General features: G+C 46.6%; 4 protein-coding genes across 5 annotated transcripts; 2 read left to right on the top strand and 2 right to left on the bottom strand.

The window, feature by feature from the left end:
- Window positions 1–3,425: 3,425 nt before the first annotated feature.
- LOC124706302 lies at window positions 3,426–6,232 on the bottom strand. Of its 2 annotated transcripts, none has more exons than XM_047237953.1 (6): window positions 5,665–6,231; window positions 5,456–5,533; window positions 5,033–5,131; window positions 4,745–4,937; window positions 4,207–4,634; window positions 3,426–4,129 (listed from the first exon to the last, which is right to left on the bottom strand). In XM_047237953.1, the coding sequence occupies exons 1-6, from the start codon at window positions 6,115–6,117 to the stop codon at window positions 3,911–3,913; spliced, it is 1,470 nt and encodes a 489-aa protein (XP_047093909.1). In that variant the 5' UTR covers window positions 6,118–6,231; the 3' UTR covers window positions 3,426–3,910. The 2 variants fall into 2 exon arrangements, with proteins under 2 accessions (XP_047093909.1, XP_047093911.1); XM_047237955.1 differs by lacking the exon at window positions 3,426–4,129 and having other exon boundaries at window positions 4,269–4,410; window positions 4,590–4,634; window positions 5,665–6,232.
- A 1,214-nt stretch (window positions 6,233–7,446) lies between these two features.
- Window positions 7,447–15,294, top strand: LOC124647782 (SH2 domain-containing protein A-like). Its single transcript, XM_047187659.1, has 12 exons — window positions 7,447–7,638; window positions 9,343–9,531; window positions 9,696–9,896; window positions 9,975–10,064; window positions 10,316–10,393; window positions 10,475–10,642; window positions 13,332–13,649; window positions 13,730–14,007; window positions 14,084–14,246; window positions 14,360–14,706; window positions 14,806–14,871; window positions 14,948–15,294. Exons 1-12 carry the CDS (start codon window positions 7,447–7,449, stop codon window positions 14,979–14,981), a joined length of 2,124 nt encoding a protein of 707 aa, XP_047043615.1. The 3' UTR covers window positions 14,982–15,294.
- A 656-nt stretch (window positions 15,295–15,950) lies between these two features.
- LOC124708927 (nuclear intron maturase 2, mitochondrial) lies at window positions 15,951–18,251 on the top strand. Its single transcript, XM_047240568.1, has one exon. The coding sequence runs from the start codon at window positions 15,957–15,959 to the stop codon at window positions 18,180–18,182; it is 2,226 nt and encodes a 741-aa protein (XP_047096524.1). The 5' UTR covers window positions 15,951–15,956; the 3' UTR covers window positions 18,183–18,251.
- A 5,199-nt stretch (window positions 18,252–23,450) lies between these two features.
- On the bottom strand, window positions 23,451–24,323 carry LOC124705438. The gene is made up of 2 exons (XM_047237160.1): window positions 23,889–24,323; window positions 23,451–23,858 (listed from the first exon to the last, which is right to left on the bottom strand). Exons 1-2 carry the CDS (start codon window positions 24,321–24,323, stop codon window positions 23,451–23,453), a joined length of 843 nt encoding a protein of 280 aa, XP_047093116.1.
- Between the last annotated feature and the right edge of the window lie 1,179 nt (window positions 24,324–25,502).

The following is a 25,502-nucleotide window of genomic DNA, read 5'->3' as shown; positions in this document are numbered from 1 at the left end:
GTATTATTTAGCACTTTTGATGTTTGGAAAATTATTTTGTGATCACTTACGCGAAAAAACGGTACAAAATAGTTTGTCATAACACAAATTCGTTCACAGGGCATTACAAACTTTTCATCATATAACTCAGACAATAAGCTAAGACAGGAGAAGCCAAAAAATGGACAGGTGCAACCGGAGTATGCTTAGCGTGCCACTACATTACTCTCCCTTGGACAATGCTGAAAACTGAATCCACCGAACTTCCTTTTGGAAAGCATTCCGCCATGACCGCTTAGGCATGTAGAATGGTTATATCTTAGCAATATCACATACGACAATTAACGATGTGGAGAAGAGAAATAGAAAAAGAGGTTTATCTTCTCATAGCTAAGAGATAAGAGATGATCTCTTAACAACAATGTTTCTCACCATATATTTTCGAGAATTTTATTACAAGAGATGAGACTTAAACATAATACATTATACGTCATATTTTATTGTCATATCTAGACTACATGAAGAAATTAAGATAAGACGGTATTATCAACCATTATTGATGCCCTAAGGGCTCCAAACTTCTATGACCTCATTACACTTGATGAATGAGTTCCAGTGAAGAATTAGACTCAATAATCACATGGGAGCAGCCTAAGGGCAAGTACAATGCGGACGCTTAGACATCGACGCTAGGATCAGATTCCTGGTAGATCGGTAGTTTGGTTTTTAATTCCTGGCGTCTGTGCGGCATCGACGCAAGAAAAAAAGTCGAGCGCCCGTGATTAGCGTCTGCTGTTTTTCCCTTTCTATCGAGTGTAGCCTGGACGAAACGGACCAAGTGGCCAAGTAGTTAGCGCCCGTGATTAGCGTCCGCCGTTGGGGACTAAAGCCTTTAGAATATAATCTGATTTTATTTTGTTATTTTTCTCAATCTAAGCGTCTATAGTAGTGTCGGGCTTTGTACATGCCCTAATTGATCAAGAAACTCCAGGCCCTGCAGGAGTTATTTCGTGTCACTGACTTACTGACGCGATAATTTGGGCAGTATAATTTGTCTCTCTTTTTTAATCTGAATTGTCTCTTTTTTGAAAGGTAGGGGTAGTTTTTGGGTTTTCAGATCTGAATCAACCATCGGGGATTCGGGGTTCATCCCATCCGTCGGATTTTGAATTGGACGGCCCACATTGGCAGCAATCACAGGACACAGTCAGCGTCTTTCCGTCGTGCGCTCGGCCCACACCCGGCCTCCCATTCCCCCACCCGATGTCCATCGCCCGACGATCGCCGTCGCCGACATCGCCGCCCTACTCCGGCCTCCTCGGCGCCCTCCACTGCAGCGTATCAGGAGGCCAAGCCGCCGCCGCCGTCTCCCTCCTGCCCACCCTCTCCCGCGCCGGCCTGCGCCCGCCCTTCCCGCTCCTCTGCTCGCTCGCCCGCCTCCTCCTGCTCCGCCGCGCCGCACCGTCGTTCCCCACATTGGCCGGCCGCCTTCTCCTCTACATCCGCCTCGCCGGCCTCAAGCATCTCGTCGCTTCTTCCACCCCGCTCGCTAACCAGCTCCTGTCTCTGCATCTGCTCCTCGGCCGCCCGCGCGACGCCCGTCGCCTGTTCGCTAGAATGCCCCAACCCACCGTCTACTCCTACAACGCCATGCTCACTGGGTACGCCCACCTCGCCCTCGCGGCCCCGGCGGCGGACCTCTTGGCTGCCATGCCACACCGTGATCTCACCTCCTATAATGCTGCTATGCTCGCGCTCGCAAGCGGTGGTGAGATGCGGGAAGGTGTGGCGCTGTACTCGGAGCTCAGGCACACGTCTCCTCCCCTTGGCTACAACCATCAGACATTCTCGGCGCTCCTTGTGGCGTGCGCTAGTCTCATGGACGGGGAGCTTGCCAGGCAGCTCCATGCCCATTTGTCTCATCTCGGGTTCCTGTCTGATATCAACATCTCCAGTGCCCTTATCGATGTGTACAGGAAATGTGGTCGCATTACTGATGCACATAGGCTGTTCGACGAGATGCCTGCAAAGGACATGCGCATGTGGACTGCAGTAGTTTGCGGCTACGCAGAGGATGGCCAGTTGACTGCTGCTCGCCGGCTCTTCGATCAGATGCAAGAAAAGAGTATCCTTTCATGGAATGCTCTCATGGGGGGATATGTTCGTCACGGACAGGCAGTAGAAGCATTGAATATTTTTCAGCAATTGATCAAAGATGGTTTTCATCCAGATCAGCTCACCTTCAGTAGCGCTTTGTCTGCTTGTGCAGCTATTGGTTCAATCACACGGGGTAAGCAGATCCACGGCAGGTTGCTACAAACTGGTTTTGATCCAAACGTGATTATTCCGAGCTCACTCATTGAGATGTACTCAAAATGTGGCTATTTAGCTGGTGCTAGGCAGATTTTCGATCTAACATGTCAGGACAGGAGGGATATTGCGTTGTGGAATGCCATGTTATCTGCACTATGTCATCATGGGCATGGGCAGGAGGCAGTAGGATTGTTTGTTCAGATGATCCGGGAGAAACTGAAACCTGATGCTATCTCATTCTTGCTAGTTTTGACAGTTTGTAGCCATTGTGGCCTGGTTGATGAAGGCATGAATTTCTTTGAGTTGATGAGTAAGAGATACAGGATTGTTCCAGGAGAAGACCATCATGCATGTATGGTGGATTTGATCAGCTGTTCATCCCGTTCATGTGATGAAGTAGTCGAGTGGATCAGAAGTTCTCCATTTGGTTCTAGCAAACAAGCTTTAGAAACTTTGGTTGGGAAATGCGCGATAAATGGGAACGCAGAGCTGATGAGTAAGGTAGAGGAACACCTGGCTGAATTGGACAGTCCAAAATAAACGGATGATTGCTTTTTGAAGTTTGTTTTGTGAGGCTATCTCCCTCGTTGAAGAACGCACATACAGACAACGATTTGTGTAGAACTTTGACATAGTGAAAGCTATTTCTTCTCTTCACAGGAGGCATTCATTGAGAACAGAGACAGGACAAGTTCATCCCTGAACAAGTGCAATGTAGCAGACTAGTAGTGGATCAGAAATAATTGCTGCTGACGGGACCAGTGAACATGTGAACTCCATTGGGTGCGGTACAATTGAAGAAAGAGCGGATGATCATTCTGGAGCTAATGCATTGCGGTTTGGCATACCAAGTAATAGTGAACAGCTACAATTGTGGTTTGGCATACCAGGTAATAGTGAAGAAGCTATTTCACAAATATTTTCAAGCAATTGTGCGCTGTTACAAGATATGCCATTGGACACAAGAAGCAGGAAACTCAGCATTATTTTTCTACTGGCCTTCTTAAGATTGCTTCATTCACTTCAAATTTTGTATGTACAATATTTCATCATCCATACTGTACCTGAATCTATGTCCAATTTTAGAAAATGCCGTACAGATACTCACATTACAGCAAGAACATGTAACTGTCTGGTTACCAACGCACCATGTAGTTGTATTTAAAGGATTACATGGCAGATGAAACAAATAAACACTGGTTATTGCAAATTTAGCAATAATATTTCCGCTGCTGGTGAATAAATCTTACGTGTTGTCTGTACAAACAGGTGTGACAAAGCTACTCCCAAAATATGATCGTTGTTTTTCTTTTGTTACAAATGATACATACATTTCATAAATATCCCAGATATACAGGACATTTTGGGACCGGAGTGTATCGCATGTTTGTGATGTAAAAGTGATCAGGCTCTTCTATGTACATCAAATGTCTGAAAGAAGCAGTCAGATATCCTTCGAATGCATAACTTGGTATGTCTTAAATCGCACTGCCTGCTTGAGTGTTGCGAATTGCACTGTCTGCTTGAATGTTGCAAATTGCATTGTGTGCTTGAATGTTGCAAATTTGCAAACTGCAGCATGACACAAAAATACTCAAGTCCGTAATAGTTGATGAAGCTATTGGTAATGCTTGACCCATACTGGCACTGAGTATATCAGAGTTCCCAGTACGAAGGACAACATGAAGGTCGCCGAGGCATAAACAAAGGCCCTACCGATCTGTCCGCTGCTTCTCATGGCATAGATTTCAGCAGCAAAAGTAGACACTGTGCTCAGGCAACCAAGGAATCCGAACTGAATGCTATTAAGAACAGTTGCTGATCGCTTTGTATTCACCTACAAAAAATCAAACCAATCAGAGAGTACAAGTTGATTTACATAAACTGTATTAACACATGCTTTAGCTACCATACCGCTTTGGCGGTCACAGCGAGCGATGCCATGATGCCTGCAGCAAGAACATTGGCTGCAAGTGTCCCAATTGGCAGCCATTTGAGGGATCTCTTTTTGCCAATTCCCTGACCGTTCAGCCTTGCCAGGTACCAGCGTAACCAAACGCCTGGAGGCGCGACCGAGCACCCCAACCAGAGTACAGCGCCGTCAGCAAGACTGCGCACCTTTATTATGGCCAACGTGATGCTCAGAACCCACAAGAAAGAAAGCAAAATCAACATAACTGCTATGAGGACATAATGTTTAGTCCTAGTGTCCACCCGCAAGTGCTCCCAGTCACATTTTGTTCCTATTGAACTATTTTCCTTGATGCATTTCACGATCCAGCTTCGTAGGCGCTCACCTGTTTCAGCACCCACCCTGATGGACTCATTGACGATGAACATTCCTGAGTACATTAGTGTTGTTAACCATCAAAAGAATGATTTATCTTTTGTTTTAATCAACCATAACTGTTTTTGGACTAACAACACTTCATAGAAAATGATGATGAGGTACCTAATACTATGCCGGCTATAGCATATGCCCAATGGTCTTTGGAAGACATGCTAACCACTGCCTGGTTCCACCCGCTAAAGGTGGTAAGGCTTCCCATGTACCCAGTTGTGATTCCAACAATGAGATGATCAGATATGTGCCGAATGTCAGTCTTGAAGATGATCCCAAACCAGGCCATCAGGAAGGATCCTAGCTGATACACAACATTTAGCCATTATAGAAAAATCCCTAGTAGTTTGCCTAAAAAAATCTCCTTGTAGACTTGAGCAGGTACAGAATGGCACATACCATGTTCGATGGAAGATCAAGGTATAATGGGCTCTGGTTTGAGGTGAGTGCAAGACAGCCTGGGCCAAACAACTTTTGGAGCCCGTACCTTGTAAATACCTGATTTGGACATCGAAAACATAATTACCGGAAAGGATGATACAAGATAAACACTCAATCTTAAATATTAGCGAGTACTAATGCAAATTTCCAATCTGAGAATAAGCATCATAATTTGGTAATGACAACCACTCAAGTAGAAACTCCATGGACTAAAACGCTATCTGGTTTTCCAACGCATGAATGGACTAATACAAAAATAAAATAAATGTCCCCTGAGCTTTCAATGATACAATCTCTCTACACATTTATTTACACTAACACAGATTATTTAGTTATTAATATACTTAATACAAACAGCACCAGACACTGTTGGAGAGTTACCCCAAAAATCCCGAAGGTAGCTAAATGGATCAAGTATGAAGCATAGTCAAGCCTTCGAGAAAGCATATACTGTTCAACCTGCAGGCAAGCATAGGCATGTTTGTGTTAGCATCTATAGCAGAACATAGAACCTTTGAACAGCGCCAGACAGTATAATCATTTGATTCATAATAGCAAGCAACCACTCAACTCAAACTACAATATTGTACCTTGGCTGATGAGCTCTCCTCCTTTGGCTCCACAGAAGATTCAGGTGCTGGCACACCTGTGCCATGTGAGCTGTAGCCATGGATTCGATTATCCCGGAGAGTACCAGCCTTTTGTTGATCTAAGGTATTTGCTGTATCTTCATCGGCATTATCTTCCAACGCTAGCACTCGGTCACCACTGTCAATGACTTGAGCCAAAGCCGAGCTATCGGCGTCACCTAGCAACTGGTCTGCCGACTGAAGGGAATGCCTCATAGAGTTCAGGATCGAGTCACCCATCTCACGGGATAGGCTGATGGATCCCCTTGAACTGAGCCTGCTGCTTCTCCTGCTTAGCAGTGAACTGGAGATAGCAGCTGAAGGATGACCAGTCGAATCCATGGATTCGCTTCTTACATAGCCTATACGATTTCCCTCGGAAACATGGCTCCTGGTTGAAGACTCGTCCATCATCTTGCAAGTGTGATTGTCCGGCTACAAGTGATGCAACAGCTCTGCCAGAAAAAAGAGAGCAACTTTTCAAAATCAACTGCCACCGATCCACGCCATATAAAATCAGGAAGCTTAGGAACCAGACAACAAGCAGGACAAGAGATAGGTTTTTGGAGGTATATTTGTAGGCTGCAGCTGGACCAATCACATCACAACATACAACTGCACAAGGCCGTGGAAAATCATTTTAAAATTCATATATTCCTTTCTCTAGTCAATATCAACTAGCTCCAAAAGTATGAACAGTGTCCACCAAAGTTCAGAATGCTAAAAAAGAAAGAAAGAATAGCATATAGCTGGTTACTACATGCTGTTAATACTTGAGGTTTTCTGAAGGTACAGAAATATATATGATAAACTTTTTCCTAGCACAAACACATGGGGGTAATGGACCAACAACTGATCAATGATCACACACAGTGTGCACCAGCGGAAAGCAGCAACGACGAGCCAAGACAATAATAGGTGTGAAATACAACTCACCTAACCCATAGAAAAAACTTTGTGGGGTCAAAGTCCAAAAGAAGAGCGAAATTGTTGAATAACCAACAGAACCGGATAAAAGAGCCAACGAAACCCAGTGAAACGATTAGTAGATACAGACAACATGTCCAAGGGAAACATGTGGCGTTCGCTAATTAGGCTGCTACTGGATAAACAAATGAAATTTCAGAAGGAAAAGCTAGTGAAAGGTGCCGGCCTTTTTGGTTTGGGCAGTAAACTAATTGTGAACCAGTCTAATCCCCGGCGCCTTTAGCTGCTACCGAAGCGCACTCGCCGGGTCAAGAAAGGTGGGAGATCGGCGGGACCCCACGCGCCTGCTTATACCCGCCGCCGGCCGTCCGTTTTTCACTGTCTCGGAAGACGCGCGCCTGCCTCTGCCCATCTGAGCTCGAGGGATCGTGCCTGACGATTTGGACGCCCGAAGGCAGGCTGCGAGAGGGAGATGGTGGAAAGAACCTGAATTCCGCTCGGAGCTGAGACGGGATGGCGGCGGCGTTGTTGTCGCGCGGAGAAGGCGGCGGCCGGCGGAGGCGACGGTCGTGGCTGGCCGGCGGTGGGGCGAGCTAGCTCCCTCCTCCGTGCATCCCCATTGTCTGCTTTTATTTATGGAAGGAAATGGAATCACGGAAGACCGGTCTGAGTGTCTGTGGCTGAGATGGTACCAACGTGAACTGGCTGGGACGGACGGTCCAGATCAGATCACCCAGCAAACCGTTAAATAACCCACACCATTTCGGAACGGGAGCGGGACCGAACTGAAAACCCTCGGCGCGGCGGGCCCCGGCGATGGCGGCGCCGCCGGCGGAACCCTGCGGGATGGACGGCTACCTCGGCCTACGCGACGTGCGGGTCGAGCTTAACCTAGGAGCGGCACGAGGCGGCGGAGAAGGAGGTTCGAGCGGGGGCGGCGGCTTCACCGTCTGCTTCTGGCTCTACCTCTCCGGCCCCGCGAGACCTTCCTCCGTGATCCTCCACCAGGTTCGAATTGATTCGACCCGCCTTTTTTCTTCCCCCGTTTTAGGCGGCCGTTAGGTGGTTTCGTTGCTGTACGGATTTTGATTGTGTGGGTGCGTTTGAGGAGCGGATTCTGTCTTTTGGGGGGAGTTTACCTCTGCAGTAAAGCGGCGGTGCTTGCGGCTGTTAGTATGATTTAGGTTTGGATGCTGCAGTAGGAGGTGGCTACTGCAGTTATATTATGCAGATCCATATGTTCCTCCGTGTGAATGGCAAGACTTGCGTTGGACTGATTCAGTGGCGGACCCAGGAAATTATCGAAGCCTGGGCGCGCCGTAAGGCAACTAATTTTTTTTTGATAAATATAAGCATCACATGGACCCTGCTGGAGACGGAAACGATGCGCTGGATGTGGTGTTGTTGGTGACGGAAGCGAGTAATATATTAGGATGGGTGGTGAGTTTCTTATTCGACTATGGCGACTGAAGGAGTTGGGGTTGGGGTTGATGGTGCGACTGCGGGTGGGGCGGGGGGCTCGGAGGTGACATAGCAGCGGAGGTGGCGTTGAGTTGCGTGGGGCGGCATAAGGCAATCACGGGAGGGTCTACTAGCGCGGCGACGGTTGGAAGGTGAATATTTCTAAGCGACAACACCGGGCATGACCGGAATCAACCATGTGTGGCAGCGGTGGACGAGGGCGGGAGTCTAGAAAACTGAAACTTCCCTCGCGCCAAGCATTTCTTTGTTTTGCGTGTATTGCAATTTTTGTCAAACGGGCTGTTTTTACGTACTCTCTCCGTTCTGAAATAGTCTACATTCTAATTTCAAAATTTGTTCTAAAATATTCTACTCGAACGTTCCGGCGAGGCTCTGAGCGGTGGTTTGATGAGAGAGAGAGAGAGAGAGAGAGAGAGATTTGCGTGGCTGAGAGCATTTAGCGGGAGGATAAGGCTCACAGGGATCGGGGAGATAACGTGCGTGAGCAGCTGATTTGACTGGTCCTGTTGTCTTGTTGTCTTTGCGCGCGCCCCTTAGATGCAGTCGCACAAATCTTGACGTAACCGTCGCACAATGAGACGTAGGTGCGGCGCTTTCCAGTATCATTTCCCTATTTTCAATATAGTTTGCATTGGATGTTCACATATCTAAGTAGTATTAATAAATGCAATATTAGTTTATCTCATTTTTTCTATTAATGTAGCATAAATCAGAACGGAGGGAATATACGCTTTTTTCCCTTTTTTTTTGCATATGGGACGTTTTAGATGTGTTTATTCTGATCAACTTTTATGCCCAAAAATGCAAAACGGCTTCTATACTTTTTTACCGTGACCACTATAGCATATCTGATAGAGTTGCTTTAAAAGCGATGAATAAATCTAGCGCTGAGTTGTTGCTGCCTAGTGCCCCTTCACGTGGACCTGTTCGCTGATGGGGTGGTAAGCTGTTTGCTATTTGCCCATGGCCAAACTAGCGCCGAGTTCGGGACGGGGAAAAAAAGAAACGACCTGTTCGCTGTTTTGTTGGTCGTTCGTGGTCTCTGAACTGATGGGCTGCTAAGCCGGAAATAACACAACGAAGCCCGGGCAAGCCGGTCGATTTGACTCTAACTCGTGAAAGAAAATCAGCAACCTCTTTGTGCGAGCGGCAGCGAAGCCCGGGCAAGCGCCCGGGCTGCAGGGATGCTACGTACGCCCATGGACTGATTGGGATGCTCAATTTTTGCAGATAACTGCAGGGGGTGACAACAAGCTGCCATTTCTCGCTTTAAGCGAAGGAAATAGGCTGCTTCTCTTCCCATTGCTGAGGTTGCATAAAGAAGCTCCTGGCGCTAGTTCCTATCCATGGACTGACACGACCAATATATCGGCTGTAAATGAATGCCCTCTTGAGAAGTGGGTACACATTGGATGCGAGGTATGCTTGCTACTGTGTATGTTGTAGCATGCCTTTTCCGTTGCTGAATATCCGTGCAGTGGTTCATTCAGCAGAATTATGCATTTGATCGATGTTTCTCCAAATGGATATCTTCCTTTTATGTTATGTAAAATCTGTTCTGTAAAATTGTCCACCTGTGTCAGGTTACTGAAAATGTTATGCGCCTCCACATTGATGGTGATCTAGTTTCCGAGACCCATCTTTGTGCGCTCCCTAGCGAGCCAGACAATCAAGATGATGCATACCAAATTTGCTTAGTTGGAAATAGTGACAAGGTCGAAGGCTATGTCTACAATATTCAAGTGCTATCTATGCTAGGAACCATACACAAGCAATATACAGAGGTGACACAACTTATATTAGCTGATGGCATCACATCGTTTTCTTCTGTAAAGGTGAAAACTAATGATATTTTCTTGCAGAATACACCATCTAAGTTATCTATTGACTACTCATGCTGCGATGGAATCGAGGTGGGCGATGACGGCATTTGGTGCATTGTGGGTGGAAAGGTAAACCAGACTCTGTCCCCTAATTACTTATCCTATGTTTATTTCTACTGTTTCATGTGCTACGAGGAATATTTTTGTGTTTCAGTAAAGTTTAACCTGTAAAAATGTGAATATAACCTGAGAGCTGCAGTTGAGCCGCAGAAAATAATGCTGAACTATGTTCGTTGATTCATTCTATATGACAAATCACATAATAAGTCTAAATAACCCTGAAATGCTATCGTAATCATTGAATTTGTTTTTTTTTTCAGGCTTCTTGTCGGAGGAACTTCATTATGGAAGTAGTACTAACAAATGCTTTTGGTGAACCTGTGAACAAGGATACACAGGTTCTTGATTTACCTTCTTTCTTACTGTGAGTAAATGTGCTATTATATCTGTATAACTTTCGAAATTTCTTGCTCTTTTAGATTGTTGCTTCACTTGTCTATGCTGACAATGGAGCAGTAGTCGAAAAATCAAGGGATGATGCAGAACCTCCCCTGCTGATTGCCTTTGAAGGACTTGAATACCCAGCTAAAAGCAGGCCTCTTCCAATTCTCCGTGGGCGTGCACTATTTAAGCTCAAGATATCTCAGGTCTTATTCTCCATATGATGAATTGCTTTAGTACAAATAGAGATTACTTCAGTATGATTATTGCTCTGTAGCAGCATTGTAGTGTTCCAGAGGCCGTATCTATAACACTTCAGCAGTTGTGATGCTGAAGCGGGCTGCCACACAATTGCTATAGTCTGTTGTGTGTAATTCTTGGATATGTACAAGAGTGTTTTGGGTTTTTATCTTAGTTAAACACTTAATAAAAGCCTTTTTGTGTGTGTGTGTATAGCCCTCTGGTTAAAATAGCGGGCCATAGCTTATAGCCGCAGCCAATGGCGGAGCCAGGAAATACAGCACAACTCTAAATTGTAAGAAAAAAATGTAGAGAATATATAGATTTTTATGGCGACAATACCAAAATATGTTACCATTGCGCCACATTAAACATTGATAACATATTATTACATCTACACAAAATGTAGCTTGGAGTCAGAATATACAAGCAAACTAACAATTTTCAGTCGAATTTCACACAGCGTGTCGTCGTATTGAATTCATAAATAATTTAATCCTTGAGAATTCATAGAAATAGCTTTCCCCGATGTGCGTTATACATTTGCAATATGTAGAAATCAGTCTTCCACATGCCTATTACGATATCGATTTATTTTAAAACGGAGAAGAAATAAGCTGAGGTGGTTCTGTGGGCTTGGTTGTGCTTGGGTGCTTCGAACAATAGATAGATGAGACCCGGAGAGAAACTATAGGGAGGAGAAAAGCACATGCGTCATGCAGCATGCAGCTGGTGGCCAAGAAATGAGAAGAAAAGTCAAAAAGCATGTTTGAGAGATGGACTCAGGATCTTCTGTGAGCATCATACAAGTATTTCAATCAGCCACACATATGTTTTTGCATAAATGATCCAGGGTGGTAGAAAATTTTCTGCAGGTTAGGGGGAACCGGGGCCCCTGCTGGTCCCCCCTGCCTCCGCCAGTGGCCGCGGTGATTTCTAAAGCTATAAAAGGCTGTAGCCGGGCTATAGCGGCCTAAGACTGTATAGCCGATTCGCTAAATAATAGGGAAAAAATTTAATATTTCGGCAGCATCTAATCATATATATACATCAATAATTCACAGATGCATAATATAGTAACATAGTCACATAAGAGATGCACATAACCAAAACATAGTTCACAGATAGTTAAGGATATACTCCCTCCGGTCTCTTTTAATTGACTCAGATTTGGTACCAAATCTGAGTCAATTAAAAGAGATCGGAGGGAGTAGTTATGTCCAAATATTACAATACCATTAAGTAGAAGCAATTCATGACATAGTGGTGTCCATAAATTGGGCCGCTCTGAAAATTTTGGGTCAAAATTTTTTGGGCCCGTTGAGCGGGAAGATAGCCGCTATTGAGCTAAATTGAGGCCTAATAGCTATAGCCGGGCTATTAGCGGCTATTTCCATTTAGCCTTTGAAGACTCTAGCCGTAGCCGCAGGCCTTGCGAAAGGCTATAGCCAGGCTATAGCTGGCTATTTTGAACAGAGGTATAGCCCCTAGTTTTCCAGCAGAAATGAATACAAATAAGATTGGTATTTAGGACACAGGCCTTAAATATTCCATTCATCTCCTGGATTAACTAATTATTTATGCAAAATTCACTTGAGTTGAAGGTGTAACAAAATGTTTGGCAACTTGAATATGAAATATATATGTGCCAAAAAGGAAAAAAGGACTGAAAAGTGTATAGAAGCCATTCTACGGCCCTATGTAGCCCTGGGGCTGCACATACTTGCAGTCGCAGCAGCAGGTGCTATGTACAAGTGAAGCACTGGCGGAGCTACTCAGGGGCCGAACCGGGCCGTGGCCCGCCCAGCATTTCTGCAAAAGTATTTATACCTAAGCATAATTGGTGGCCCAACCCATTGGCAGTAGCAAACTAAAGTAGTTAACAAGCAAGCAGGCCAGCAAACTCGCAGCGAGCATGCACCGAGAGCTTCTAGGTACTCAGAAGAATGCTCACGTTTCTTTCACTGCTTGTTCATTCTTCTTCAATAAAATTATTGTCGTTCCTATCTAAGCTACGTAGCTAGCTTTGTTAATCAATTCTATATATAAAACAATCTAGCGGTTAGTCAATTTAGAAGATCATTTATCTTGGCTGGAATGATTTTTTCTTCTTTCAAATTCCTATTTAGTCATTTGATGGATAAATTAAAATTTTCCGGAAATTTACTCTGCATTTACTAAAAGAACACATTTTAAATTGTTAAAAAATTCCAAAAAAATATTTGCGGGTCCAGCTCCACATAAAGTTTCACGAAAACACGATATTTGTTGATCCTGAGACGACTGTATGCACCTATAACACAGAGATATACGCGCCAATATTTTTTCAGGATTTTTGACATTTCATTTCAAAATGTGTTTAAAACACAGAGCATATGCATTCAAGAGCCATAACTCGTCGTGTCGGGATGTTTCACTCTATTTTCTCCAAAAATTGCTTGTCAATTTTATTTTTTTGCGCTATCCTTTAGTTGGCCCGCCCAGCTTTTTCTTTCAAGCTCCGCCACTGAAGTGAAGCACCATTCTTTATAACAGCTGTACTGTAGCCTGATGTCGGACGCACCACCTTTGTCTCAATGAGCCTACATCTACAATTCTATGCTGCATTTTTTCTTGGCTGATCTTTGTCCGTGACATTTGATCTGGTTGTTCCAGCTATCTTCTAAATGTGACAACAAGCTGTTTCGCATTTATTTCTCTACACTTCACGTGCAAAAATATCCTTTTCTGGAGGCATCTTCCAAACCAGTTCGCTGTATATCTCGAGGCCGTCCCAACCGTCCAATGGGTCCTCGAAAACGGACAAGTTCTGCAACAGTTGGTGAAATTCAATCAGTCAACAATCATCAAGGGTTTGGTCGTGATGGCAAAGTAAACGCTTGCTTACAGTCTCATGATCTGGCGTGTTTGCATCCGTCCAAGTTTCTCAAGGTAGAAGTTGATGGCATAGAGACTCACAAAATAGCAACCCAGGTATTCAATCTGATAGATTGCAGTAACCCTGAAAATAATGCTTAATAGACTTGATTTAACAGTTACTGGTCTGTTTGCAGAGTGAGCAGGACAGAAAATTGGTGTTGGAAACACCAAGTGTCACCAGAACTGACTCTACAACATCTGACTCCGACAGCATTGACGGGGGGAGTTCTTGGAGTGGATCAGATAGGGATGAAGTTGAAACTTTTTCGGATGCTATGGTCTTCAGATATTGTCTAGAAGGCACATGTGAGCGGTCAACTTTTCTTAAAGGTGCAGCTTCTTCTATCAATGTGGATGACTTGATAGCACTTGCAAATCAGGTCTCTTTGTATAGTGGATGCTCCCATCACAGGTAGTCCTATACCCTATGTTGTATTAGTAGGTTCCTCTCCATCATCACTAACATCCATTTGCACTTTTTTTCGAAGATACCAAATAATTATTTCAAAGCAATTGCTCGAAGAGGGCGCTGACACTTGGAGCATAATTTCAAAGAACAAGGAGCGTGCTCTGTGGTCATCTGCGGTTCCTGAAATCGTGGCAAAATTTATGGACATTTCCCGTTCTGCAAATAGAGGTTTGTCAGAACAGGTAGATCCATTTACTTCTGTATGAGGTTAAAATATTAGGAGGGTTGGTTTTTCAATTCCGTGTGAGTAGTACAGAAATAGATGTTTGATTCCATACCCCATGCACACTTATAGGATTTGGAGGTTCTAAGAGGAATTGCCGGCTGTGGTGATGATCTTGGAAGGGACGAATTTGATAGGCTATGGTATTGGCTATACCCAGTGGCTGCTTCTCTTTCCAAAGATAAAATCAACAACCTGTGGGCTTGCACAGAACCTGTATGGATAGATGGATTGATTACTAAAGAGGAAGCTGAAAATGCGCTAAGAAGTTCGAGGGAACTGATCAGGAAGCCGGGAACATTCATTCTCAGATTCCCTACAACACGAAGTTGGCCACATCCCGATGCTGGAAGCCTTGTTGTGACCTATGTTGGCTTTGATAACTCAATTCATCACAGACTTCTCTCCCTAGATTTCAGGTGCGCTCCGATCAGTAATATCAATCCGTGATGATTTATCTCATACTTAGGTTCGTCTTTGTTGTGATGTTGCTGAAAGCCATTGTTTACTGGATACAGCGCTGCTAGGGCTGGGAGCCTACAAGATTTGCTGCTGCAGGAACCTGAATTACTCCAGCTAGGCAGGCAAGCACACTGAACTTAATGTTTTCTGAATAGTTGAAGATATCATCATTCTCATTCTTACTCAACTTGAGTGCAGGGTTGATCGCCTACCAACTGCCATGAGAAATTAACCCAGTGTGCTATGGGAGGCAATGCAGCAAGGTGAAGTTATCTGTTGTCGGAGAAGGTGAATAGTTGATGGCATGCTTCCGAAGGGGCAAAGGCGGCCACAAGAGCAGTTAGTCGGTTTCCTGTTAGATTTTTTGCCTGCACAAATGTGTAAATGTAGCGATTTATCTGAAACAGATGATCCTACTGTAGAGTTAGGCATGATGTAAGTCAAACTTGAAGGTTTGATATGTTGTAGTTCATGTATACAAGCTGACAGTCTGGAATGTAGATTATTTTTGCAAAGTTGCCTGCACATCCCATTCTCATGTCGAAGTTGATTCTCTTGATAAAATTCATGGGTGTAGCATATGGTATCCAGGATAGTAAGAGGGGCTATCTCTGTGCCACACACAAAGATAAATTTGATGAATTTTCATAATTTCTCCTGATTTTCTTTGGAAGCTGGCATGTTATAGCACGTGCTACATCCATGTTTTTAAAAATCTTGTTTGAAACTTCAACGTTGTGGCAAACTGGAAATGGGCGGCACCTCCTTAGACTAGTTGCAAATCATGTTTCTTTTTCAGAAAGTCGTTTTGATTGAACTTCTTGTTTATTTGAAACTCTCCTACGGAGTATTTCATCTTAATTTTTCTTTTAAATTGCTCTATTTCAGCTTCCAAAGAATAACAGTTTAGAGTTTAGCGTGATGCCTGAGTTTTTTTTAAGTGGAGTTTCTTAGCGGAGCCTGAGCTTTATTAATTCAGAGCTTTCTGGTTTCAGTGTGTCTCGGCATCAGTCTCCTAGGTCCTATAGCAAGATGCTCCAAAGCCCATTGGGCTGTGACAGTTAGCGTGGCCGAAGCCCTCCAACCTCGCCGCGCCGCCGTGGCCGTGGCCGCCTCCACTACCAGCGTCCACTTCCCCAGCCAAAACCCAGGACGCCGGCGGCCTGCGCGACGCGAGGGTTTTGCCCATCCGCGCCGCCTCCGCCCGATGCCTCCACCCCGCCGCTCGCTCCTCTCCTCCCTCCTCCGCCTCCGCGCCTGCTCCTCCCTTGCCTACCACCCACCGCGGCCGCCGCCGCCTTCCTCGCGCCGCCACCAGTTCGTCGCCGACCCCAACGCCGCCGCCGCCACCACAGCTCGAACCGGCCTCGGCCTCGGCGTCGGAAGCAATCCCTTGGACCCGGCGCAGCTCCTCCGCGACGACCCGGTCTCCATCACCGCGTCGCTGTGGGTCTCCTCCTTCCGCGCCGCCGCACCAGGCAACGACGCCGCGCCGCCGCCTCCCCCGCCCTCGCTCGCGCCCTTCCTCACGCGCCTCGAGCTCTGGGTGCTCGCCTACCAGAAGGCCTACGCCGACGAGACGGGCTCCTACCTGCCCCGCTCCTCCATCCCGGCCTCCACGCTCGCCTCCCTCCTCACGCTCCGCAACGCCGTCATCGACGCCCGCTTCCGCTTCGGCAACCGCCTCACCCCCTACCTCCAGTCCCCGCGCGCCGCGGCCTCCCCGGACCCCAGCACGCTCTCCAAGCGCAAGCTCCGCGCCCTCCTCACCACCCCGGGCCCGGCCCCCTTCCAGGACCGCGTCGTGCAGGAGCTGCTCCTGCTGCTGCTCGAGCCCGTCTACGAGTCGCGCTTCTCGCCCAAGTCCTTCGCCTTCCGCCCCGGCCGGTCCCCGCACGCCGCGCTCCGCAGCATCCGCCGGACCTGGGCGCCCTACCTCTGGTACATCAGGGGGGATCTGTCCCCGCTGCTCGACTCCCCTGACCCTGCGCTCGTGGTCGGCGCGCTCATCCGTGATGTGCGCGACAAGAAGGTTGTCGATTTGGTCCGCTCCGCGCTGCTTACTCCAGTGGTGACAGCAAGGCCGGGTGACGATGATGCATCGAAGAAGAAGAAGAAGAGGAAGTACCAGAAAAAGAAGGTGCTGCCGGAAGGGGAGCCGAAGCCTGACCCCTACTGGCTGCAGACCTTCTTTGGGTTCGCACCGGAGGAGGCGCTGACCCAGCCGGATTGGGGGCATTGTGGGGTGCTCAGCCCGTTGCTCGCCAATGTGTGCCTGGATGAGTTTGATAAATGGATGGATGAGAAGATCAAGGAGTTTTACAAGCCGTCCAAGTCCGATGTCGTGGGAGGGGAGGATGGCATCGAGCAGGGGAATACATCATGGCCGGAGTTTGTTCCCACGAGCGGGCCTGACAAAACAAGGAAGGTGGATTACATTCGCTTTGGTGGGCATTTCCTGATTGGGGTTAGGGGCCCTAGAGCCGACGCTGCAGTGATCCGGAAGCAGCTCATTGAGTTCTGCGACCAGCGGTTCAGGATCAAGCTTGACAATGAGACCCTCCCAATTGAGCACATCACTAAAGGGATCATGTTCCTCGATCATGTCCTGTGTCGTCGTGTTGTGTACCCAACCCTCCGTTACACAGCCACTGGAGGCAAGATCATTAGTGAGAAGGGGGTTGGTACTCTGCTCTCGGTTACAGCCAGTTTGAAGCAGTGCATCAGGCAGTTCCGGAAGCTAGAGTTTTTGAAGGGAGATCGTGAACCAGACCCACAGCCATGCTTCAGGATGTTCCATGCCACACAGGCCCACACAAACTCACAGATGAATAAGCTTTTGATGACGATGGCAGAATGGTATCGCTACGCTGATAACCGCAAAAAGGTTGTCAACTTTTGCTCTTACATTATAAGGGGGTCCTTGGCAAAGTTATATGCTGCCAAGTATAAGCTGCGCTCAAGGGCAAAGGTTTATAAGATTGCATCAAGGAATCTTAGTCGACCATTGAAGGATAAGAAAGGGCAGTCACCAGAATACACCAATTTGCTGAGAATGGGTCTTGTGGACTCAGTTGATGGACTTCAGTATACAAGGATGTCCATGGTTCCTGACCCCGACTATACACCATTACCAAGTGGATGGCGCCCAGACCATGAGAAGTTTCTGATGGAGTATATAAAACTCACAGATCCACAGACATTGGAAGAGCAACGAAGCTGCATTAGAGAGGAAGGGCTTATAACGCCACAGGACCAAATTTCAATGCTCGTATGGAGCTACAAGAAAAATGCTGCTTTACTACCTTCTTCAAAAGAAAGTGATGTCCAAGGATCCATAGAAGACCCTGGTTCAGATACAGATGAATTGAATAACAGTGAGCTAGGGCATGGCAGCAATCAGGTTTTTTCACAACCTGCTGAAATGTCATGAGTGTCGATAATTTCTGTAAAATCGCCAAGGATTAATGAACATGAAAGTTGGTTGGTGCCTTTGAATTTACATGAGACCAACTCACTGATGGACTGCATAGACTGATACAAATGTGTAATATTGTTCTGTAGAATTTCTAGCATTATGCTGGCTGGTTCATAACTATCTAGCTAGATGGCTACTTACTACTACTCAAGGACATGACATATTGTCTGGTTGTATCCTTCAATACCATTTCTTAATTCTCAGTGCATGGTGCACGAACATGAACTTCAGCGGTTCAACTCGGGATCATTTTGGTGCCAAACAGTGCATCTGCTGCAAGTCCAGCTGCTCGTCATCGTGCATGTCTTTTAGTAAGACTTTATCAAGCCAATTTATTCAAAGTTATATATGAATTAATTGGATACACATTCTGTTAGAGCATCCTACTTGTCCAAACGGTCATCTATATAATCTCATGTCAAGTACTGAACTCGCTGAGGTTACTACTAAAGGATAATAAATTTCCTTAGCCTTTTGGAAGCTTGTCCATGTTAACTTGTTTCCCTGTTTTAGTAAGGTAGCTTACTTGATGGGTATTGCAGTGTGTGAGCCATATTATAAAGGTGGAAAACCCTACATTGCTCGCATATTTTATGTGTATTTTTTTGTTCAATTTGTGCCTATATATGTACTACTTGCTTGTGTTTTTGAGAAATTTGTCAACAGTAAGCTGCTAGTATAAACTTTGCTAGTCAGATGTACTGTTTCCTAAGCTGTCCCAAAATCTTTATGTTTAAGTTTATTGATTTTTTCCTAGCTTTCCTTGGACACTTGTAGTATGCAGTGCATAATTTTGAAGTCGACACATTGTTGTTAATGTAGTACATAAACTTAACATAGGCAGCATCATTTGCATTGGTAAAACAATGGGCAAGTTTCTGACATAGATTTTGGCATTGTTTTCTTGTATATCCTTACATATGTTGGATTGTGTAAATACTCGCGTTGCAAGGTATGTGCTAATCCTGCAAAATACTCATGTTCCAAAATAATTTAAGTTTTTGTTTTGTCCTAAGTCAAACGTCTCTAAGTTTGACCATATTTACAGAAATATATGTTAATATCTACAACATCAATCAATATGGTAAGAAAATATACTTTATAATGAATCCGATGAAACTTAATAAGTGGTCTAGATGTTTATATATTTTTCTATAAACTTAGTCAAACTACTTTATGTTTGGACAAAACTAGAACTTCAATTACTTTTGAACGTATTTCCTCCTAAAAGAATTACCCCTCTGCTTATCACATGCTTACCATGCACGATGGCTTGTTGCTATTAGATGTCAACAGAACCTGTTTCCTGTTGAGTTGTTGGTGGGCTGTTGTTTGTAGTCTGAGCATTGGAAACAACTGCAAAAAAACATTGTTTCATCACTATTTAGAGTAGTCTGTTACAATTTTAACTTATTCGATTTCACATCCTTCATTTCCCCTCGTTTTGATTGCAAAGATTGTTTAGGGTTCTTGTATCTTATGCAGTCTGGAACTACATTGGGCCTTTCTTGATACTTCAAACTTGCTCTATAATATAATTGGAAGAGAGCAAGAGAGAAGAGAAGTGGAAGTTAAAGCAAAGGATCTTGAACAAGTAATGCTAAAGCTTCTTCTTTATGGTATGTCTAATATTTAGGATATTCATCCAGACCCATAAGTGATTATTCTTGTTGCATTCTATCGCCTCTCTCCTTGTCTACGACCTGCATGAATAATCCTCTGATGAATTCTATAAATAGTCCAAGACTATGTCCTTAGAAGTTCGATTATCTGTTGTTATTCTCAAAAGAAGGTCTACTAGTATTTTGTGATCCGGGGTATGTGGTTGGGAAAGCATGTTTGTGGTAGTTTACTTTTTCTATATGACATAATAGTCCTTGTGCTCCAGTTTTCTTCAGATATCAATCTTTAGTATCATGTAGGCAAACTGAAACGCCAGAGCGAGTCAATCAAGCTTTAGACCCCCTAACCCCATTTCTTGTTTCCTATTTACAGGCATTTGTAAATGAGTTTGAATAGTAGGCGTTGACTTTTTTCATGCAGGGTATCGTGGAGTTAAATTTTGATTACTCTTTTTTCATGGAAATTATGTCTTGTTTATAATTCTCTTGTGTCGTATTTAAATTGTACACTACAGAAGACTGGTGCCTGCATGCCATTGCTTGTGCTTCCTGTTGCCGTTTTCCAGTTGGTTTTTCTATGATTCTTTTTGTAGCAAAGTATCCTAGTGCTGTATCAAAATCTGTCTAACATCGATCTTGTGAGTGCCTTTCAGATCTAAATGGAAGTATGGATCTCGACGTGAAACATGGGTCCCATAGAGCACCCTGAGTTATGCCAATCATTTAGCACCGCTACCCTTCTGTTGTGCCAATGGATATGGTAGACATCATTTTGTTTCCCACTAAAGGCCGACGAGAAGCACTTGTGAGACCTGACCCACAGGCCCAAGCCTGTCAGGTATGTCCCAATTAAAAGACCTGTTGTAGCTTTTCACAATTGTTTTTGTTTAGTCCCTATAAAAATCATCTTGATATAGGTCAACGAATCTGGACCTGATTACCAAATATTACACAGCTGCGTCGTTCTGTTCATGGTTACAAGTTCTGTGATGGATGTCTTGTATTTGTCTAAATTTGGATGTATCTAGGCACAGTAAACTCTTGGCAGCAACGCAAACTGAAACCCATAGGCCATTGCTAGTCAGCACCTGGTCTGAACTGTGTTTCACTGCTAGTACTTTTGGTTGGAATCAGGACACTGGGCTGCCTAGGCTCACCTATGTAGACCGCCAGGCATCCGCTTAACTCAACACTAGTCGGAGACTAGACACCATCACCCGCCTGCCTAGCAACTACCACTTAGAACGCTAATCAGATGCATATTAGGTGTTGCTTAAATCAGAAGGAAAGCTTACCACTTGAATCTTTTACATATGGAGAAGGGATTTTAGTTTGGACTGCGAGTGGTGGGACGCCTAGATTGATTCTTTATAATGTTGAAGAATCAAGTTTGCAACCTAACAAAGGGGCAAGTGACAACATCAAGATGCTGCACCTCTTTGACTAACTATACCATGACACTGAGCAGAGCTTTCGACAGTTGCCAATCTGCTTGCTTGAGCCATCTACTGTCGTCACTGTCGAACCTCCACTGATAGATTAGCTTGTAGTCCCCCTAAAATTTGGTATCTGACAAACACCAACTAGGAATTCTGGCCCCCCACTTTCGCGTGTGTATGAAGGGTGGTTCCCCTGTGTGGAAAGATGGCAATCAGCAGCTATAATATATTCTTTTTGACACGACAAGGTGGCTGCCTCTTGTATTTATACTTCATTATTTCGTAGTGATCTTTTAGACGAATGATTTTCACACTTGGTAGCCTGTAAAATGGAGCGACCTCCATTTCCGAGCATGCCATCGAGCACCAGCCACTAGTGATTGTTTCGCAGTAGGCCCTCTCCTGCTCGATGGAAGTTTCTTTCAGCGCCCTAAAGCTGAGCACTTACCTGTTTTGCCCAGTGCACACTGTCTGCATAGTTGACTTATATGCCAGTATACTAATAAAAGAAAATAAAAGCCTAACGAGATCAGCAAGTTGCTGGGCATTTCCCATTGATTTTCTTGAGGGCGATGTTTCCTGGACAGGGTGTAGAAAATACACTATACACTTTACGCGTATGGTTTTTAAATATGATCGGCACTTGTCAGAGAGAGTGCATAAATGTGTATGACCGGGTCATCTTTTGCTTTCAGATGCTGTCAAATCTTTGGTCGTCTATTTGTTTAGGGTGAATCAGCCATCGCTGTCCATGTGTCCATAGCACTGAAGGAAAGCAGCACCTTAACCTCAGGTCATGCATAAAACTCATTGGAAGAAGGATTGTGATCTTTTACTTGCTGGGTAGCCACGCTTGTTATTTTGCCTGGATGCTGGATCTACCTTTTGTTACTCCTTGCTGGTAGTGTTATCATAGCACTTGAATCGACAATGTGAGTGAGGGCTAGGCTGGATGGTGGTGTGGTGCCGGGCTAGGAGATGACAGTCGTCTGTTTTTACTGGCAGTTGTTTTGTGATGAGTATTGGGTCCATTTCTCGGACCAGTTCAGTCATCAGCGATGCCGCAGCGTGCTCCGCGGGCTCTTTTTGGCATCGCTTGTTCGACAAAGAAGGCGTGGGAATTTGCACTCGTGGTCACACGGAAAGACTAGAAAGGGACGCGCGCTTTGTGGTGTTTTGTGCTGCCTGGAGTAGAACGTAGTAGTATCTGGGAGCATGGTTGTAGCCAGGGGCGCCACGTCGAGGAGGCAAGGGAAATTTGGTTCTTTTTGTTCGTTATGTGAGTATGATCATGGCAATTTGGGTGCATGTGCCGTGCGGCCAACGCGAGGCATTGATCTCAGTTGTTTTCTTTTCCATCCTGTTTATGCTCATGATGATCCCACCGCCGGCAACGCATGCGCGCTCGTTCATCATCTCGAGCTTCTCTCAGCTCCTAAAGCTTGATGCCATCTCAATTCCCAATGGCCAGGACAAGATTTTATACTCTCCCTTCGTGACACTAAAATTTTCAGAGGAGTGGCAACCAAACAGTTTCATGTTTTGCATTGGCAGAAGATGACATCCACGTCGGAGAGGAGCGGCCGTCGGAGCCACAAGTGTGGTTGCTATACATGTCTGATGCATGTTACACAGCTGACACAAGCATTGCCAGGGAGAAGCTTCTTTGTCTTGCTCATGAACTAAACAATGCCGCTGGCAGGGCAGTGTACACGTTGCTCATCGCCCAAGAATTCGAAACATTAAGACATACTAGTAGTAGCAGCAGGAGGCAGAGTGCCACGAGTTCTCGAAGCAATAGAGCTGCACGTAGACAGATGGGATGGTGGGCAGAGAGGAACAAAATTGAAGTCGTAGGTCAGAAGTCAGCGATCAAGCGTTCAAGTTCAAACAAAAGTAATAATGAGCTGAGCTGAGCTGGTCGTAATTGACACAAGCTAGCTGAGGTGAGCTGTGCGCCGCTCCCATTCACACAAGAAATCAAAATAACAAAACGAGCCGATTCGACCCTCATTTAATTTTTGTCTATCTCCGAGTAGTGACAAGCGTAGCATCATCGTCGTCGCCGACGACGGGATCAGCCGAAAAGGTCAATTTTGCGGAGTAACGACGGCTAATTTTGACGGAGAAAAGAGGACTAGCGATTTGGCGGCCGGCGGAAGTCATCGGAACCTGCCCATGTCGGCGAGCTTCCGGGAGGTGTTGCGATCGAACGACGTGGCGCCGCCTGCCGACATGTGCCGCCGGTGGGCCTCGCCCTGCGACGACGCGTCCGACGGCTGGCAGCGCCGGCGGCCGCCGCTGCTGGGGCGGACGAGCGGGCTGAGGCACACCGCGAAGCCCGAGATCCCGTCCCCGCTGGCGGCCGATCCGCCGGGCCGGCCGCGGCGGTGCTGCTGGTGCTGGTGGTGCCTGGCCGGGGACGGCGAGGGGAACCACCAGCTGCTGCTGGTGCTGCCCACGGGCGACCCGGGCTCCTCGTCCAGCGGCCGCGGCAGCGACGACGCCGGCCTCCGCTTGCGCCGCACTATGGCCGACAGCCACGAGGTGGACCGCCGCGGAGGGTCGTCCTCCTCCTTCCTGCTCCGATCCTCGTGCACCGCCGACACCTCTTGCTGCCGCGCGCGGCGCCGGCCGGCCCCGAAGAGCGCCGCCAGGAAGGAGCGCCGCCGGTGGGCGGACTTCTTCCGCTCGCCCCCGCCGGGCTCGTCGTCCGCCGCGCGCGTGGAGGGCCCTACCTGCGGCGTGCTGAAGAAGAGGAGCTCCGGCCGGTGGCTGTGGCCGTGGCGGGACGAGGCGTACGCGCAGGCGTCGGAGCGCCGGTGCTGCTGCTGCGGGGCGGCGGCGGTCGCTGCGTACGGCGACGCGGAGCGGCCGCGCGTGGGCGAGCTGGCCTGGCTGCTGGCGCCGCTGCTGCTGCAGGCGGCGGTGGCGCCCGCCCGGTCGCGCTCGGCGGCGAGCACGAGCAGGCGGTCGCGGAGGCAGGGCGCGCAGACGCCGACCGCGTTCGCGTACGGGTGGAGCTTGCACTTCATCGATCCTCTTGCGCGTCCCCGTGCTCTCCGTTGCAGGCTGATCACCGGCCGCGCATCGCCGTTTGTCGGGCGGCAGATCCGGGGAGCTGGGAGCCTGGAGCGGGGCGGTGGTGGTTGGCTTGGCTGGCGTTTGGATTGTGCTGTGGCGACTGGCGAGGCTTTGAAGCGGAGAGGGAGCTGGTCAGCTGGAGCGTGTGCGCGCTGCCGCTTGGATTTTGGGCGGGGCTGTATTGGTTCGGTTGTGTTGTGTTGCTCGCTGGGGAGGGGGAGTGGTTGGTCGATGCCGTAATGGTGGACGGATGGATGGATTTATTCGGGATGGGTGGGAAACGCCTCCGCCCGCACCCTGGGTCTATTCTAGCCACCGCGTCGGTCGGTACTGCTTCGCTGCTCACTGTTTCCCGAATCCCGATCCACTCACCCTGTGCGTGTGGTCGTAAACTACTGTAGTCAGTTAAAACATACTCGGTATACTTTCCTCTCCGCAATGCGGATAACAATGGAAAATCGTGCGAGCCGATTCAAAAACGCGTACTTACTAACCAACATCTAGATGCAAAAGTAGAAAGACCAGTAAAGCTACGAAAACGACCTTGTGTTTGTTTTTTTCTTTGCGAGAAATTCAACCGATCATCTAGAGCAGCGCAAAGAACCCCTGAAAATAAAAATAAATGGGTGATTTGTTTTTCGAAAATGATACAATTCGGTCGCTCTCAACCCGTCTCCCACTCTCTTATCCTATTTCCTCTCTTTTAAATGAGTTTATACACATTTCAAACTGTTAAAAATTCTGACCAAAAATGCCCCGCGCACATCCTGTTTTGTGTGTGCTCTCAAAGTCATTTCATGAAAAATCGGTTTTTTTGTGTCAGCTATAAGAAGACAAAATTTGGTGCTAGAAACATTTTTTTTTTCGTTTTTTCGCGCAGTATACAAAAAATGTTGGGTTCTCGCGAAACAAAGTTGTAGACCAGTGCTCCTCCATTGCCTTGTCTCCGGGCTCTCCATCCCTCCCCCATGCTCCTCCGCCGCCTACCTCTAGGGAAAGACCTCCTGCCAAGGATGTTGGTGTGAAGCTTGTCCTCTATCGCGCCAAGCTACTCGAAAGACAACAAGGAATATGGTAACGGGTATGGGCTAGCCCGGTCCATCACCGACGGGCCTCTGGCGAGCCGGATT

This window comes from Lolium rigidum, chromosome 4 (genome assembly GCF_022539505.1).
Source record: "Lolium rigidum isolate FL_2022 chromosome 4, APGP_CSIRO_Lrig_0.1, whole genome shotgun sequence".
NCBI lineage: Eukaryota > Viridiplantae > Streptophyta > Magnoliopsida > Poales > Poaceae > Lolium > Lolium rigidum.
This window is presented reverse-complemented; position numbering and strand designations above follow the sequence as displayed.